Raw genomic sequence first — 13,608 nt, forward strand, 5'->3', positions numbered from 1 at the left:
CAAAAATGAAAACTCTGTCATCATTTACTCACCCTCAGATTGTTTTAAACCTGTATAAAGTTCTTTGTTCTGCTAAACACAAAGGAAGATTTTTGGAAAAATGTCAGTAACCAAACAGTTCTCATCCTCATTGACTCCCACAATATTTATTTTCATTACTATTGCAGTAAATGTGGGATGAGAACAGTTTGGTTACTGACATTCTTCCAAATATCTTCCTTTTTGTTCAATAAAATAAATAAATTGATACAGGTTTGGAACAACCTGAGGATGAGTAAATTATGACAGAATTTTCATTTTTTGGGTGAACTTTCCATTTAACACCCCATAAGTCTTCATCTTAGCATTAGGAATGACCCAGAGATGGAGTTTTAATATAGTTTAAGTTATTACAAAAGAACAAGATGTTTTATCAAGTATTAGCATAGCTAAGAAAATCACAATTCCTTGCCCAGAAACCCGCATCTACAAGAATAAAAATTCATATGTCACGCATAAACCCAAGATGTGAAGAAAATGAGGCTGACCTGAGCGCCGCTGTGCTTCCGCTCCGGTGCACACACGTCACCTCCCGGGTCTGGTATCCCACCTGCAGGTCCCAGGATTTCAACCCCTGCCGATTCTGCCGATTCCTTGTCCTTTTCTTTTTAATGAGCTCTCGAGTCTCTGGATCCCTAACCTTCCCTTTCTCCCTCACCCTGTCCTTCAAACGTTCCCCTTTGTTTTCCTTCAACTCCTTTTTCTCTTTGTTCTTGCGCCGCTTGGCCTGACGATCCTGCCTCGCTTGGCGGTCCGGCCTCGCTTGGCGGTCCGGCCTCGCCTGGCGCTCCCTTTTCGCTTTCCGTTCTGCTTTCGGTACTCGGCCTTCACGGGTTTCACGGGTCTGGCGTATGGGTGCAGGGGCAGTGCAGGGGCCCCAAGGACCCACCCTTAGACTGTGCAAGCTCTCCTCCCCCTCGCAGGGACCCGGCTGGCAGGTGTGGAACTCTGTGAGGTTCGGGCAAGCAGAACCGCCAAAGAGAGGTGGGGCCACAACGGAACGTAGGCGGTTCTGCAGACCCATCCCGCAACTCTTGGAGCAGGAAGTCCATGGGGAGAATTCAGAAACCACGCAGTCACGTGGGCAGGGGATAAGGCAGGCCTGCTCTAACCGTGGCTTGGGCTCGAAGTACTCGCAGATGGCGTCTTCGGCAGGCACGCCGTCCGCCTTGTGCACACAGCCAACCTCTCGCGTCTGGATGCCCTCCTCGCCCCGCGTGCACACCGCTGGCCTTGGCACACCCGCGCTGCGCATGGACACTGGCACGCACTGATTCCATGCCCCTAGCTGCCAGTCGTACAGCTCCTTGTGCCAATCGCACACGCGGAAGCAGCTCTGTTGGTTGCTGGGCCGTTCCGACTGCAGGCAGTTGGTGTGCAATGTTGTCCAGCCTTCAGAGTGGGCACACCACACCGCTCGGCTTTGACTTCCGCCCGGACCGCACTCACTGCCCATACACCTACCCCACGGCCCTAAAACATTCACACAAAAGAGAGAAATAAGCAATCATTTCAGTTTGACTAAGACAAAGTCAACAGGATTAAACTGATGTCAATCCTGATTTGTGCACAAGTTCAATAACTTGATCCGCTTTCACTTCCTGTGCGGGTCATAATTAATGTCTGCAGCCTACATGCACTTAAAGCATTAAAATGACTAAAAACAGGATACGCAGAGTCAAATGTCCATTGCCTGAATCAATACTCCCATATTCCCATGGACACTATAATTCAAAGCACTCCGGGGAGGTGCAGTAGTTGGGTGCTGATTTGACTGATGGATTTAACTCAAGACGTATTTGTGTGGAGGTGTTAGTGTGGTACAGGGAATATACAGAAAGAAGCAGAAATAGATACACGAAGAGGGACAACTCAGGGGGATGGGTCATTCAAAGCTAAAAAACAGCCTTACACCATTCCCCCCCTTTCTTGTTTTTCTCTCCTCTCCATCTCACTATCCACAGCATTTCAGTCTCTACAGAACACTAAAAACATGGAAACATGGTCTGAGGCCATAAATCAAAGTGCGCTGACAAGACACCGAAATTCAGTTTGACTGAACTTGCTGAGGTCACAAATCTGCAACAGTATTTTATAGAGAGAGATGAAGTCTTAAGGCAGGGATGTGCAAAAATACATCTTTTCAAATGGAAGTGAAACGAAAGTGCAGTGACCTCGAAACTTTTTAATGTGACATGATGTCTTAAAAACACAATGCAAAAAAGAAAACGGCAGCGCTTGAGTGGATGAATTTAATAAGGGACTGTTCACCCCAAAACAAAAATTAAGCCATCATTTACTGGAGTTGTTCCAAACCTGTATTCATTTCTTTGTTCTGTTAAACACAAAAGAAGATATTTGGAAGAATGCTTGTAACCAAACCGTTCTGGGGCACTATTGACTACCATGGTATTTTTTGTACTATGATAGTCAATGGTGCCCCAGAACTGTTTGGTTACAAGCATTCTTCTAAATGTCTTTCTTTGTGTTCAGCACAACAACAAACTTTATACAAGTATGGAACAACTTGACAGAAGTTTTCATTTTTGAGTGAACTATCCCTTTAAAGGGAATTAATGCAGTGAAACAAAGCAAAAAGAAAATGTTAAAACAACAAACTAGTTAGAGAACTAGTAAATCACAGTGACCCATTGCTAGCCTTAAAGGGATAGTTTACCCAAAACTTATTTACTCACGTCACTCCAAACCTGTATGACTGTTCTTTCTTCTGCACAACAAAAAAGAAGATATTTTGAAGAAAGCTGACAAACAAAGAACACCGACTTCCATTGTATGGACACAAAACCACTGGGACATTTCTCAAAATATCTTCTTTTGTGTTCCAAAAGGTTTTAAATGACATCGATTTTTTTTATTTTTGCTCGAACTATTTCTTTAAGATTATATTCCATATATTTACCTGAAGTCATTTCATTTGTTTGTGCAGCATTGCTGAGCTTTTCTCTCACAGATTCTCTTTTAAAAGCTCTCTCTGAGATCACAGCGCTTCATTCATGGCTCAGTTACCTTCCTCATTAAGTGGTTGGGCCAAAGGGTGATTTAGCACGGAGAAATGCAGGCCATTTGAAGTCATGCTTTATGACTCCACTCGATAAAGACGAAACAGGCCGATGTAAATCTCATCGGAAGAAGTAGCGGACTGAATTAGCCAACAGCTACGACCACAAGGACCAAGTCAATAGAGATCAATACCGACCACCATAAACTGCTTCACGTACAGCAGACAAGCATCACCACAAACCGATTGTCCTCAAATACTGGAAAGTGACGCTTGTATGGTAAGTGTATTTGCAGAATCAGTTTTCTTTCTCTCTACAACCCTTTTAAGTACAAGAATCTGAATTAATAAAAATTGGTGGCTGACAATTTACGACTTTCCACAAGCGTCACATGGCTAGTTACTGTGAACTCTAATTTTCAACAGCAATTTGGTTTTTGAGTGCAAAGAGGAAGATGAAAATCCCTCTCCTTTTTCACACAAGTAAACACTTGAGCGTGTAACATTCAAGCATGTTATGGGCTTAACCAGAGCTCTACCGCATGAACAACAGCATGTAGAGGAAGCATAATGGAGCACCCCGGAGAGAGCGGGCGAGAGCTTCTTCATTCACGCCTGCAGCTGCAGGTGCTCAGAATTTACGAGCATGTCACAGGGTGATGTGGTCATCCACAGGCCACGGGACACCAGGGACACATACAGCGGTACAGCATGCAGACCGGCCAGAATTTCAAAGAAACACCAACAGAGTCATGAACGAACGTTTTAGAAAGATGGGAAATGCATATTATTTCCACCTGTACTGTTAAAACCAATGGTGTCATGTCTCTAGTGTAAGTCCTGAAGGTAATAAAACCAATAAAAACTAAAGTTTTGAAAGGCATGTAAATATACAATATTGGTATTTTTTTTGTGTAGTGTGGGATGACCTGATTTCTGCCTATTACACTAAGTGACCCTGTCTGTGAAATCATCAAAGTTGGATTTCAAGCATTAAAGGAGCAATGTGGAGATTTTAGCGGCATCTAGCAGTGAGTGTTGTGAATTGCATCCAATGGCTCACTCCACCCTTCCCTTGCAAAGCGTTACGAAGGCTGACACAGAACTAAGTTGTCATCACGTTTTCGCTTCTTTGCCGAAGGAGATAACGTATTCATGAATTGCGTTCTATAGAGAAGTTTCTCTGTTTAGGGCTACTGTAGAAACAACATTGTGAATTCCATGTAAGGGGACCTGTGGTTTATGTAGATAGAAATAGCTCATTCTAAGGTAATAAAAAAATGACGCTTCATTATGTAAGCTCTTTATACATCTCTGAAGACATAGTTATGTATATTATATTGCATTTCTGTCAATAGAGCCTCCAAAAAAATACACATTCGACCTTTAATTTCACTGTTTTCAATCTTTGAAAAGGCCTTGGTTTGTCAATAATAAATATATCAGGCATATATTGTTTACAGAATGTTCTTTACATTTATGTAGAATGATGTTATGTAACAGTAAGTTATAAAAATGACTTTAGCTGCGTTTTCATAGGCAGGGTCACATAAGTCATTTGTTAAGTACAATAATTCTGAAACTTAAAATAATACAGTATATATATATATATATGTAGTGGAGAGAATTTAAAAAGAGGAGTAATTGACAACGAGAAAAGGAAAAGGGGATGGATGATAAGGTGAAGTGGAGGTTTATAGCAGATAAGAATAATTTGTTTGAGGGTTTCTGCTCCGGCTGTTAGATCTACAGCCTCAGGGCATTACTGACAGTGCTCATCAATCTCCTCCTGTCCATTCATCCACCTGCCACTCACTGCTGTTTATTATCTGCTAATACACACACAATATGATTTTCCCTTCACAGATGTATATCTAAACATGCTTTTCAGATGCAGTTCAAGTTCAGTTTAAAGTACACATTGATACTGTCTATATCCCTTATATTTCAAAACCCTCCGATAGTAAATCTACAGATTTTTTAGTATACGCATAAAATTAACACCAAGCCCAAATTTCTCTTATGGGCAAGAAATGTATTATGACAACAAATGTTATCATTTTCTCAATGACATTTTCCTTTGCTTAAAGCAACCGCTATCGAAGTGACTGCCCAAGGTTATGACTCATATTATTTTATTGTTATTATATTATTCACATACAAGATTATGCAGTCTACTGTCAGACGATGGAGGAAAACACAACACAGAGAGACACCAGGGGAAAGGGAGGAGCGACTTTAAAATAATTTCCTGATAAATAAGATTTCTCATCGGCATCGCCTTCGCTGTGCCCGTTCCCAATTTGGTAATGTCTTGCGGTGCCAGGTGGGCCAGCTAAAGCTGGCATTTACCAGGGAAAATGTAAAACAGCATGAAATGTTGCTCCAACCAGCTTGGCTGAATACAGAGGCTTTGGAAAACAGCAGCATGCTGGGCATTCACACACTCCATGATGAACAACCAGGAAAAGCCAATGAAAAGGTCACGCGTTGCAAACATAGATCTGCACGATTACAGAGAGAAAACGCTATTTCATTAAATTGCATGAGGATTTGCTGTCAGTGTAAAAAAATACATAAATCACTGCAGTTTTTATCAGGAACAATATCAGTTCGTGAATCACTTAGATGAGGACAGCCTGGCTTTATCTACGTCCCACAGAGAAATATTGAAGTTATATTATGTTGATATATGAAATAAACATCATGAACTGTTCATACTGTTCATACTTTTACCAAGACATTCAATAAAAGACATCTACTGAACAACACCTTGTGGCAGAGAAATAATATTTTATTTATTTTGTTATCTATAAATGATCTTTGCTTTGATCAAAGAAGATATAAAGACTTTATCAGAGATTACAGCATCATCTATTTGCCACAAAACCCTTCACACAAACTTAATTGTTGATTTTAGAGTATTTTGCAGTTGTCAAGAATCATAATATCAGTTAATTGATGGCACAGAGTGAACAATGATGTATAAACATGATGCTAAAGTAATAAATGAAGACCTTTGAGAGGTACAGTAACAATCTCAATAATCTCTAATTCAAGGATAATACCGTGCACCAAAGGGTGACCCAGAAAAAATTACTGCTCAGCGGATGCTCTTTCATATGGAGGCCTTTTCTCTGTGTAGATCTAGCAATCATTACCTAAAGATGTTCATGATCAAATTTATCTGAAAAAAAATTAGAAGACAATCCAAGCGTTTAAATACAGCAAGCATAACAAAGCTCAGACAATTGGGCCTTTTGCTTTGCTTTCATATCTTGGCAAATCTGTGTAGCCTATTACACTTAAAATCAGGAAGATGCATAACAGTCTGACAACACTACCGAGCAATGCTGTATTGCGGTTATCTAATATAATTTAATAATTATTAATATTCTCACCTACTATTTTTTAACATTACAAAACAATTTGAGGGAAAATCTATATTATAAAAAATAACAATATAAAATGATTATAATTTATTTAAAAAAATGTACATTAGAAGCAAGTCAAACTGAATTTTCAGGGAAAAATCATCAAAATGACACAATGTGCTTATATGATTAGTAATCTAGGAGTAAATCTGTTAACCTATTACAATACAAAATGCTCCAAAAAGCTCAACTATGACGCGTAACAAAAAACATCTCTATTAAGAAAAACGAAGCCAGAAGATGCTGCAGAATCTCTCAGAAGTGTTTGTGTAACTGTCAAATTCAAGGACGTTCTTGTCAAAAGAATGCGTCGTTCACAAAAAGGTTTCAAGATAAAGAAGCTGAGCTGCGGATACATCCACAGCTAAAAAACAAACCTGTGTTCTCTGTAGAAAATAAGTGAGGGGTACTGAGATTTGAAGGCTTCAGTGTCAGAATGGCTTGCAAAACAGTTATTGTGAAACTATTTTGTTCAACACAAGAGCAGGAAAAGTGATACTAGGAATTTAAAACGACTCTCGTATCTTTCATAAAAGCGCAGTGAGCGGTAGGTGCTTCACTATTAAGATGAGACATTACACGCTTCATTAAGGATGTCGATGCAACACGCAGTCGGTGAAAGCCCATGAGAGCGCAATTGCGACCACTTTTTTCAGCATCATCAACTTCACTCTGGGGAAGGGTAAAAATGACTTAAAAGCATCTTATGTCACTTTTTAGGTCATTGCTTTTTAGGGATTAAGCTTTAAGACGTTTAAAGCACGGGATCTAACACACATTACAATGTGTAAAAAAAAACTAAATGCATGATCCATTGATGTTTACAGACAAAATGATGCCATTGGTCATCTTGGGACAGCTACACTTCAGATTGCTGGTTTGTGGTCAAACAAGGTTGTGATCGGTGCTGTTGACTCTACTAAACATGCCCATGCCCATCGGAGAGGCAGAGCTGCTTAAAGCAGCTAAATTCCTGCCAGAAAATAAGTGTAATTTACATAGAAACAAGAAAATGTATCTTTATAAATCATTTATAAAGCAAAACAAGAATTCTGCGTGCTTGTGTGTGTAAGGACTGCATGAATGAACCTGAATGAAGCACTCGGCCACTGGAAAATATGCCCATTTCACACGGAGAATAAGTGGCATGATGGATTCCAGCCCCTTGCTGAAAAGGCCTCGACACATTTATCATTCACTGTTGAGCGTGTGTGTAAATTCATGTAGGAGACAAAGAGGACTTCAGTCCATATAACTTCATGCAGAGAGGTGGCATGACCACCTGCTTGAGCTGTCGGTGAATAGCTATTTCTTACAAATGACATGTTTTTATAAAAATAGAGGTGTGTAAAATGGAGTCTGGTAACCATTCGTCATTAAGCCACTGTAAGAATACAGTCGCTTTAATACATCTTAATAATACTACAAAAGTAAACATTGAGCATATAGAGTATGTGTATAGAGATAAGTGGCACATTGTTATTTTACATTATTGTTATTTTGGCCTCTGGAGAAATACGTTTTTTACCAAAACGAGGTTTCCAACTCATCAGTCCTCAGGCCAGCCAGAGGCAGCCATAAAAAGACAAATGAGATTCTCAACTGACACCAGATCAGTTTGGGCCGGGTGGAGATATGTGCCCACTGGCTGCATGCAGGGAGCTGGTCACATCCTCTCTTTGTTTGTGAAAGAACAGTGCCATTCTGTTCTGTGAACGTACAATAAAGAAGCGCCTTAATCTGGATGGGTGTGACAGCGTGCCTGGTCAGACCTCGAGCTGCCTGTACACAAAAATACTGCGTGAGACAAAGGAATCTATTTGGACTCTTCCTACACAAACACATCTACATAAACACTGCAATGTGCTTTGCTTCGTCAGTGTGTTTGTCTCATTTTGCAATAGAAGTATGTGAACATTCTTTAAACAAGATACATTTACTTGAAAGCAAAATTGAGTAGGATAATAAAACTTGTTTTCAGAGAATACAAGTCTTATATTAAGTTTTCTGTTGTAAGCAAATTGTCCTAAACAAACCGTGTTAGATTTATGGTGTTGTTGGATTTATGTCAGTGGGGTGAACGTAATTCAAAATGTTTTCTGTGAGTTTTATTACTTTACTTAATTTTGCATCTCAAGTAAATTTGATCTTGTGTTAAGGATATTTATTGAGAAAATGCGAAGAATAACAATAAAATAGCCCTTTTTACCTTGCAGAAATACATCTTCGTATGCAACTTCGTAATGCAACTCCCTGCACAAAATGAAGCTCTTCATTTAAAATGAAGTCCCAAGCTACAATATGTTCATAAAAACAGCTTTTAAGTTAAATCTTAGATAACTTATATTACATCTTACATATCTTAATGATCAAATCTTAAAGGTCCAGTGTGCCATTTCAGCGGCATCTAGTGGTGAGGTCGCAAATTGCAACTAACAATTGCAACCTCTCCCATATGGGACCCGCGGTGTATATAGTTAGAAATAGCTCAATTTACAGTAATAAAAACATAACTCTTCAGCATGCAAGGTCTTTATACACCTCTGAAGACATAGTTATGTATATTATATTGCATTTCTGTCAATAGATCCTCCAAAAAATACACATTGTACATTTCATAACCAAATCTTAACACCATGGAGGGGTAGTTAAATAAATGCTTGCAGAATCAAAACAGGACAGCGTTTTGAGCTTCTCTGCCAAAGCAAGATTTATTTCAGGTCAGGTTGCCCTTCAGGATGTTTAGAGAAGATCACCTTCATCATCAACACACGTACACATGCACTCAACTGTTCTGTGATCATAAACCTTATGTCATCTAAACAAGGTAACGTGACGGCTATCTTGAAGGATTTCGTTTGTAATAGCCCAATAGGTCATGTAGACCATTGACTTGCTTATAAATGTCTGTCCATGACATCAGACACCAAAATAGATGAATGATGAAAGTGTCATACAGAACAGGTCAAGTGGTTCCTGTAGCTGAAATGACGATGTCATCATCATGTTTTTGATTCTCTGGGAACAGATAAACTGTATACCCATAATGTACTGTTTAGAAAATCTTTAAATGTATGTTAGTTAAACTGCAAAATAAAATGAGCATTCACCCCAGATAAACACCCATTGCTTTTATTTACTTGATCTTGCTAATGTAACTACCACTATTTACAGTAAATGTTTAAATGTCACTACATAGTGTAAATTATTAAAGGTGCACATAGCTCCAGCAGGCCAAGGACCGAGTTTTATCACAGCAGTCTTGAATACCAAAGATGACGGGGAACCACAAAAACTAGAGCTGGAGAGATAGAGGGAGAAGATAAACAAAGACACACAGCGATCCAAAGTTAAAGGGAAGGAAGTGAGAAGGAAATCGTTCAGGATATATGCCCTTCAGATTAATGACATCAGCACGGAGCAGGGGGCGGACGGGCTACATGATTGGATTTGGCTACGATAAAGGAAAGAGATGTGTAGAGAGAGAGGAAATTGTGAGTCAGTGACCGCAGGGGTCACGTTTGTCAGCATGTGGCCCTGTGGAGACTCCGGGTTTGTTGGCATCGCAATGTTGCTTTGATTAACATCCCGCACACATCACGTCAGCATATGTTGTAATCCCGAGTCAAGACTAACCTTTCTTTTCATCTTCACCCCCTGCCACAGCCGAATTAGAAAATCAAAAGGAGAAAATTGAGTTTAATCAACGTAATTGCGTAATTAAACAAATCTGTTTCTTCTCCTCCTAAGACAACAAAACAATTAAACGATTAAATGTTTAATTTGCGCCTTTGTTCTAGTAAGCTGTGGCAAATTCATTACCGTTTTCTTGATTGTTTGTAGTGTGGATTCGGGCGTTGATAGCTTGACCAGACAAATGCTAATACTGCACTAGTAATTTGGCGGTGTGTGTGTGCATGTGTGAAGACTCGAATGCCGAGGCCACACAGAAGCACAGCTGGTTTGTGGGAGAGATTGTAGGTTCACACACAGTTCTGCAAAAAGCCCTTAGAGGCTATATGTGGTGTCTGATCACAAAGCTGGAGGAACAGCACACACTTGCCTACTAAATTTAGCTTATAGTACAGACTATAGCTGAGGCATGCTTGGCTGAACAGTCACATGAACTGTGCCAATCCTGCTCTAAATAAAGATTTACTTGGAACACAGAGGCTTAAAAGATGTTACACATGTTATGTACTACACCTTCCGACCTTTAACCTAGACTCTGTAACCAAGGACAAAAATCTATTGACAAACACTGTGTAAAGACAATCCAAATCAATTTATGATGCCTTAAACACAGCCTCCACCGCTCAACCTTCCCTTTCGAAGCACTACGGTGGCTCTCACAAGACTAAGATGTCGTCATGTTTTTGGCTCTTTACCGAAGGAGATAATGTATTTACAAAACGCATTCTGAGCAGTTTGTCTGTTTAGGGCTACTGTAGAAACAAAATGGTGAATTCAATGCAAGGGGACCCGCGGTGTATGTAGATAGAAATAGCTCATTCTAAGGTAATAAAAACATAACACTTCATTATGTAAGGTCTTTATACACTTCTCAACACATAGTTCTGTATATTATATTGCATTTCTGTCAATAGATCCTCCAAAAAAATGACACACAGCACCTTTAAATTTGAACAATATAAGATATTTTATATACAGTATGCATGTATATATAGACAAAATAAATGTTCTTTCAGAAGTGTTAGCTATGATCCAAAGAAAAATGATTACAAGCAAGCCGGAGTAATTAGGAAAACTGGGAATTGTGGATTATTGCTTTAACAAACTGTTGAGGATTAAGTGAAATTATAAAGACGGATTAGATAAACAACATGCTAAACGACAGCATGTGTTAAACACAACCCCTTAGCATAGCAAACGGTAAGAAGACTTTTTGTGAAGCATCAGCGTGCCAGATTAAGAATGTCAACCTGTTAATACTGACAACTGGCAAGGGTTCTAAAAACAACAAAATGTCACTTTATTGTGAACAGATATTTTCAATGAATTTAAAAGAAGCAAAGAAAATGAGCCAAGATGAACATGCTGGGTATTTTTAGCAATCAATAAATGGATAAAAATAACATAAATACAACAATTAAGTTTGTGCGATTGTTGACAGAAGAAAGCAAGCAGTAAACAATATTTCATTATTTCACACAAAACTAAACAATTTATAGTCAGCTGTGTGGAGTTGTGAGACTGCTTGATACAAGAGAGAAAGTCAAAAGTTAAAGTGAAAGTTCACCCAAAAATGTAAGTTTCGTCATCATTTACTCATATTCTTGTCCATTTAAACCTGTATAACTTTCTTCTGCAGAACACAAAAGAAGATATTTTGAAGAATGTTGGTAACCAAATAACGGCAGCACCCATTCACTTGCATTGGTTTTGTGTCCATACAATAGAAGTGAATGGGTGCCCACCATAACCCAGTAGTTTGATTCTTACATCCTAATTTATTACAGCATAACAGGCAGTCGCCTACCCTCTATTACTTGCACTTGTACAGTTATGGAGGGTGTGCATGTTTGTTTCTGCGTGAATTTAAAACTGCATGAGTCATGAAAGCCTAAAGATTAGGCGGTAGATAGGAATCAAATGCAAGAGGACTGAAGTGGATTGCTCTGTTCTCAGAGGCTTACCATGACAAGAGCAGCCCACAGCTGCATTTAACTGAAACTTTAACACAACAGGTTGATTGAAGTGATATGTGTCAGTTTTTTATCCAACAAGATCTGGATTAGAGAAAATAAATCTAGAGTGCAACAGGACATGTGGCCAACTCTAAAAGACCAGTGGGGGGGATGGTGAGCTCCATCTGTGCGCATGGTTTAAAGTAAATGACCTTTCATGGTTCAAATCATTTACTGTAGGTCCGTACAGTAAGTCATGGCTTGGCTTATGCACGTTTCCCCTCTGTAAAGTGATGCCACATACTGTACAGGATAATGCCTCCACTGCACTAACCAGCTCACATTTTTGCCATCCATATGCGAAAGAAGCACTTGACAATTGATGTACAGCATGTTGTAATTTTATTTGATTGGAAATGGGGCCATGGGGTGCAGTCATGAAATTGACTGTTACGCTCGTTCTGAGCACTTTCTAAATTCAGTCGATGAACTAACTACATCAACCTAAATGGTGCATGATCCCATAATACAGAATGAGGTTTGCTCTTAATGGTACAATAAAGCAATCAGCTATGAGCGTATGAAACACGAGTAAATTATAATTCTTCATAAACCCATTCTTACATTTTAGGGATTGAGTTAAACACAATGCAAAAAGCAATTTATACAGAAATCTCACTTGTAATTCAAGCCATGATGATTTTTAATATTATAAGGCACCAATTTAGAAAACTTAATTACTATACTAAAACAAAACATCAAGAATGTTCATTAGCCAACTATGGTTGCCAAACAACATAAACAACTTGGGGAACTTAATAGTATTAATTATAGATATTAGACTTAAAGACAGCAGAATATAGATATAGAACAATCTCAACCTATATAGTACAATTTAGTAGAGAATTGCATTAGCAGCAGAAAATCATGGGTTCAATTCACAGAAAACACATACCGATAATATGTAGAGTATACTGTACCTTGAATGCACTATGAGTCAGTTTAGATTCAAATGTCTGCCAAATGCCTGGATAAATGTTCACGTAAAAAGTCAGAATGCAAAGATATTATGTGCATATAAGATATTTTACAACAACATAAACAACAAAAAATGCTGGGTTATTTTCAACCCAGTGTTCGGTCAGAAAGGGACGGACCCAACCGTTGGGTTGGGTTAAATTAACCCAGAAAATGTTTATATTTTACCCAACAATGGGTGAAACAACCCAGCATTTTGGGTTGAAAAAACCCAGCAAAGATTAAATTACAAGTCAATGATTGATGTTGGTCACACTTTATTTTAAGGTCAAATTCTTGCTATTAACAAACCATTAACTATGACTTTTGCCTCAATAAATTCCTAATTTGGTGCTTATTAATAGTTAGTACTGAAAAAAATGATTATGTGCCTTAGTAGATTTTATGAAAATAAATTATTTTCATAAATATACTTAATAGATTGTTTGTT

The 13,608-nt window shown here is 38.8% G+C and overlaps 1 protein-coding gene across 1 annotated transcript in view; it reads right to left on the reverse strand.

Annotated features, from left to right (window-relative positions):
* thsd7aa (thrombospondin, type I, domain containing 7Aa) overlaps window positions 1-13,608 on the reverse strand; it is a 104,280-nt gene that overhangs the window by 66,688 nt on the left and 23,984 nt on the right. The window contains exon 2 of the mRNA XM_057355119.1: window positions 528-1,512. Coding sequence (XP_057211102.1) covers window positions 528-1,512 — 985 coding nt within the window. The remainder of the gene's footprint in view (window positions 1-527; window positions 1,513-13,608) is intronic.

This window comes from Triplophysa rosa, linkage group LG16 (genome assembly GCF_024868665.1).
Source record: "Triplophysa rosa linkage group LG16, Trosa_1v2, whole genome shotgun sequence".
In the NCBI taxonomy this organism is placed as follows: Eukaryota; Metazoa; Chordata; class Actinopteri; order Cypriniformes; family Nemacheilidae; genus Triplophysa; species Triplophysa rosa.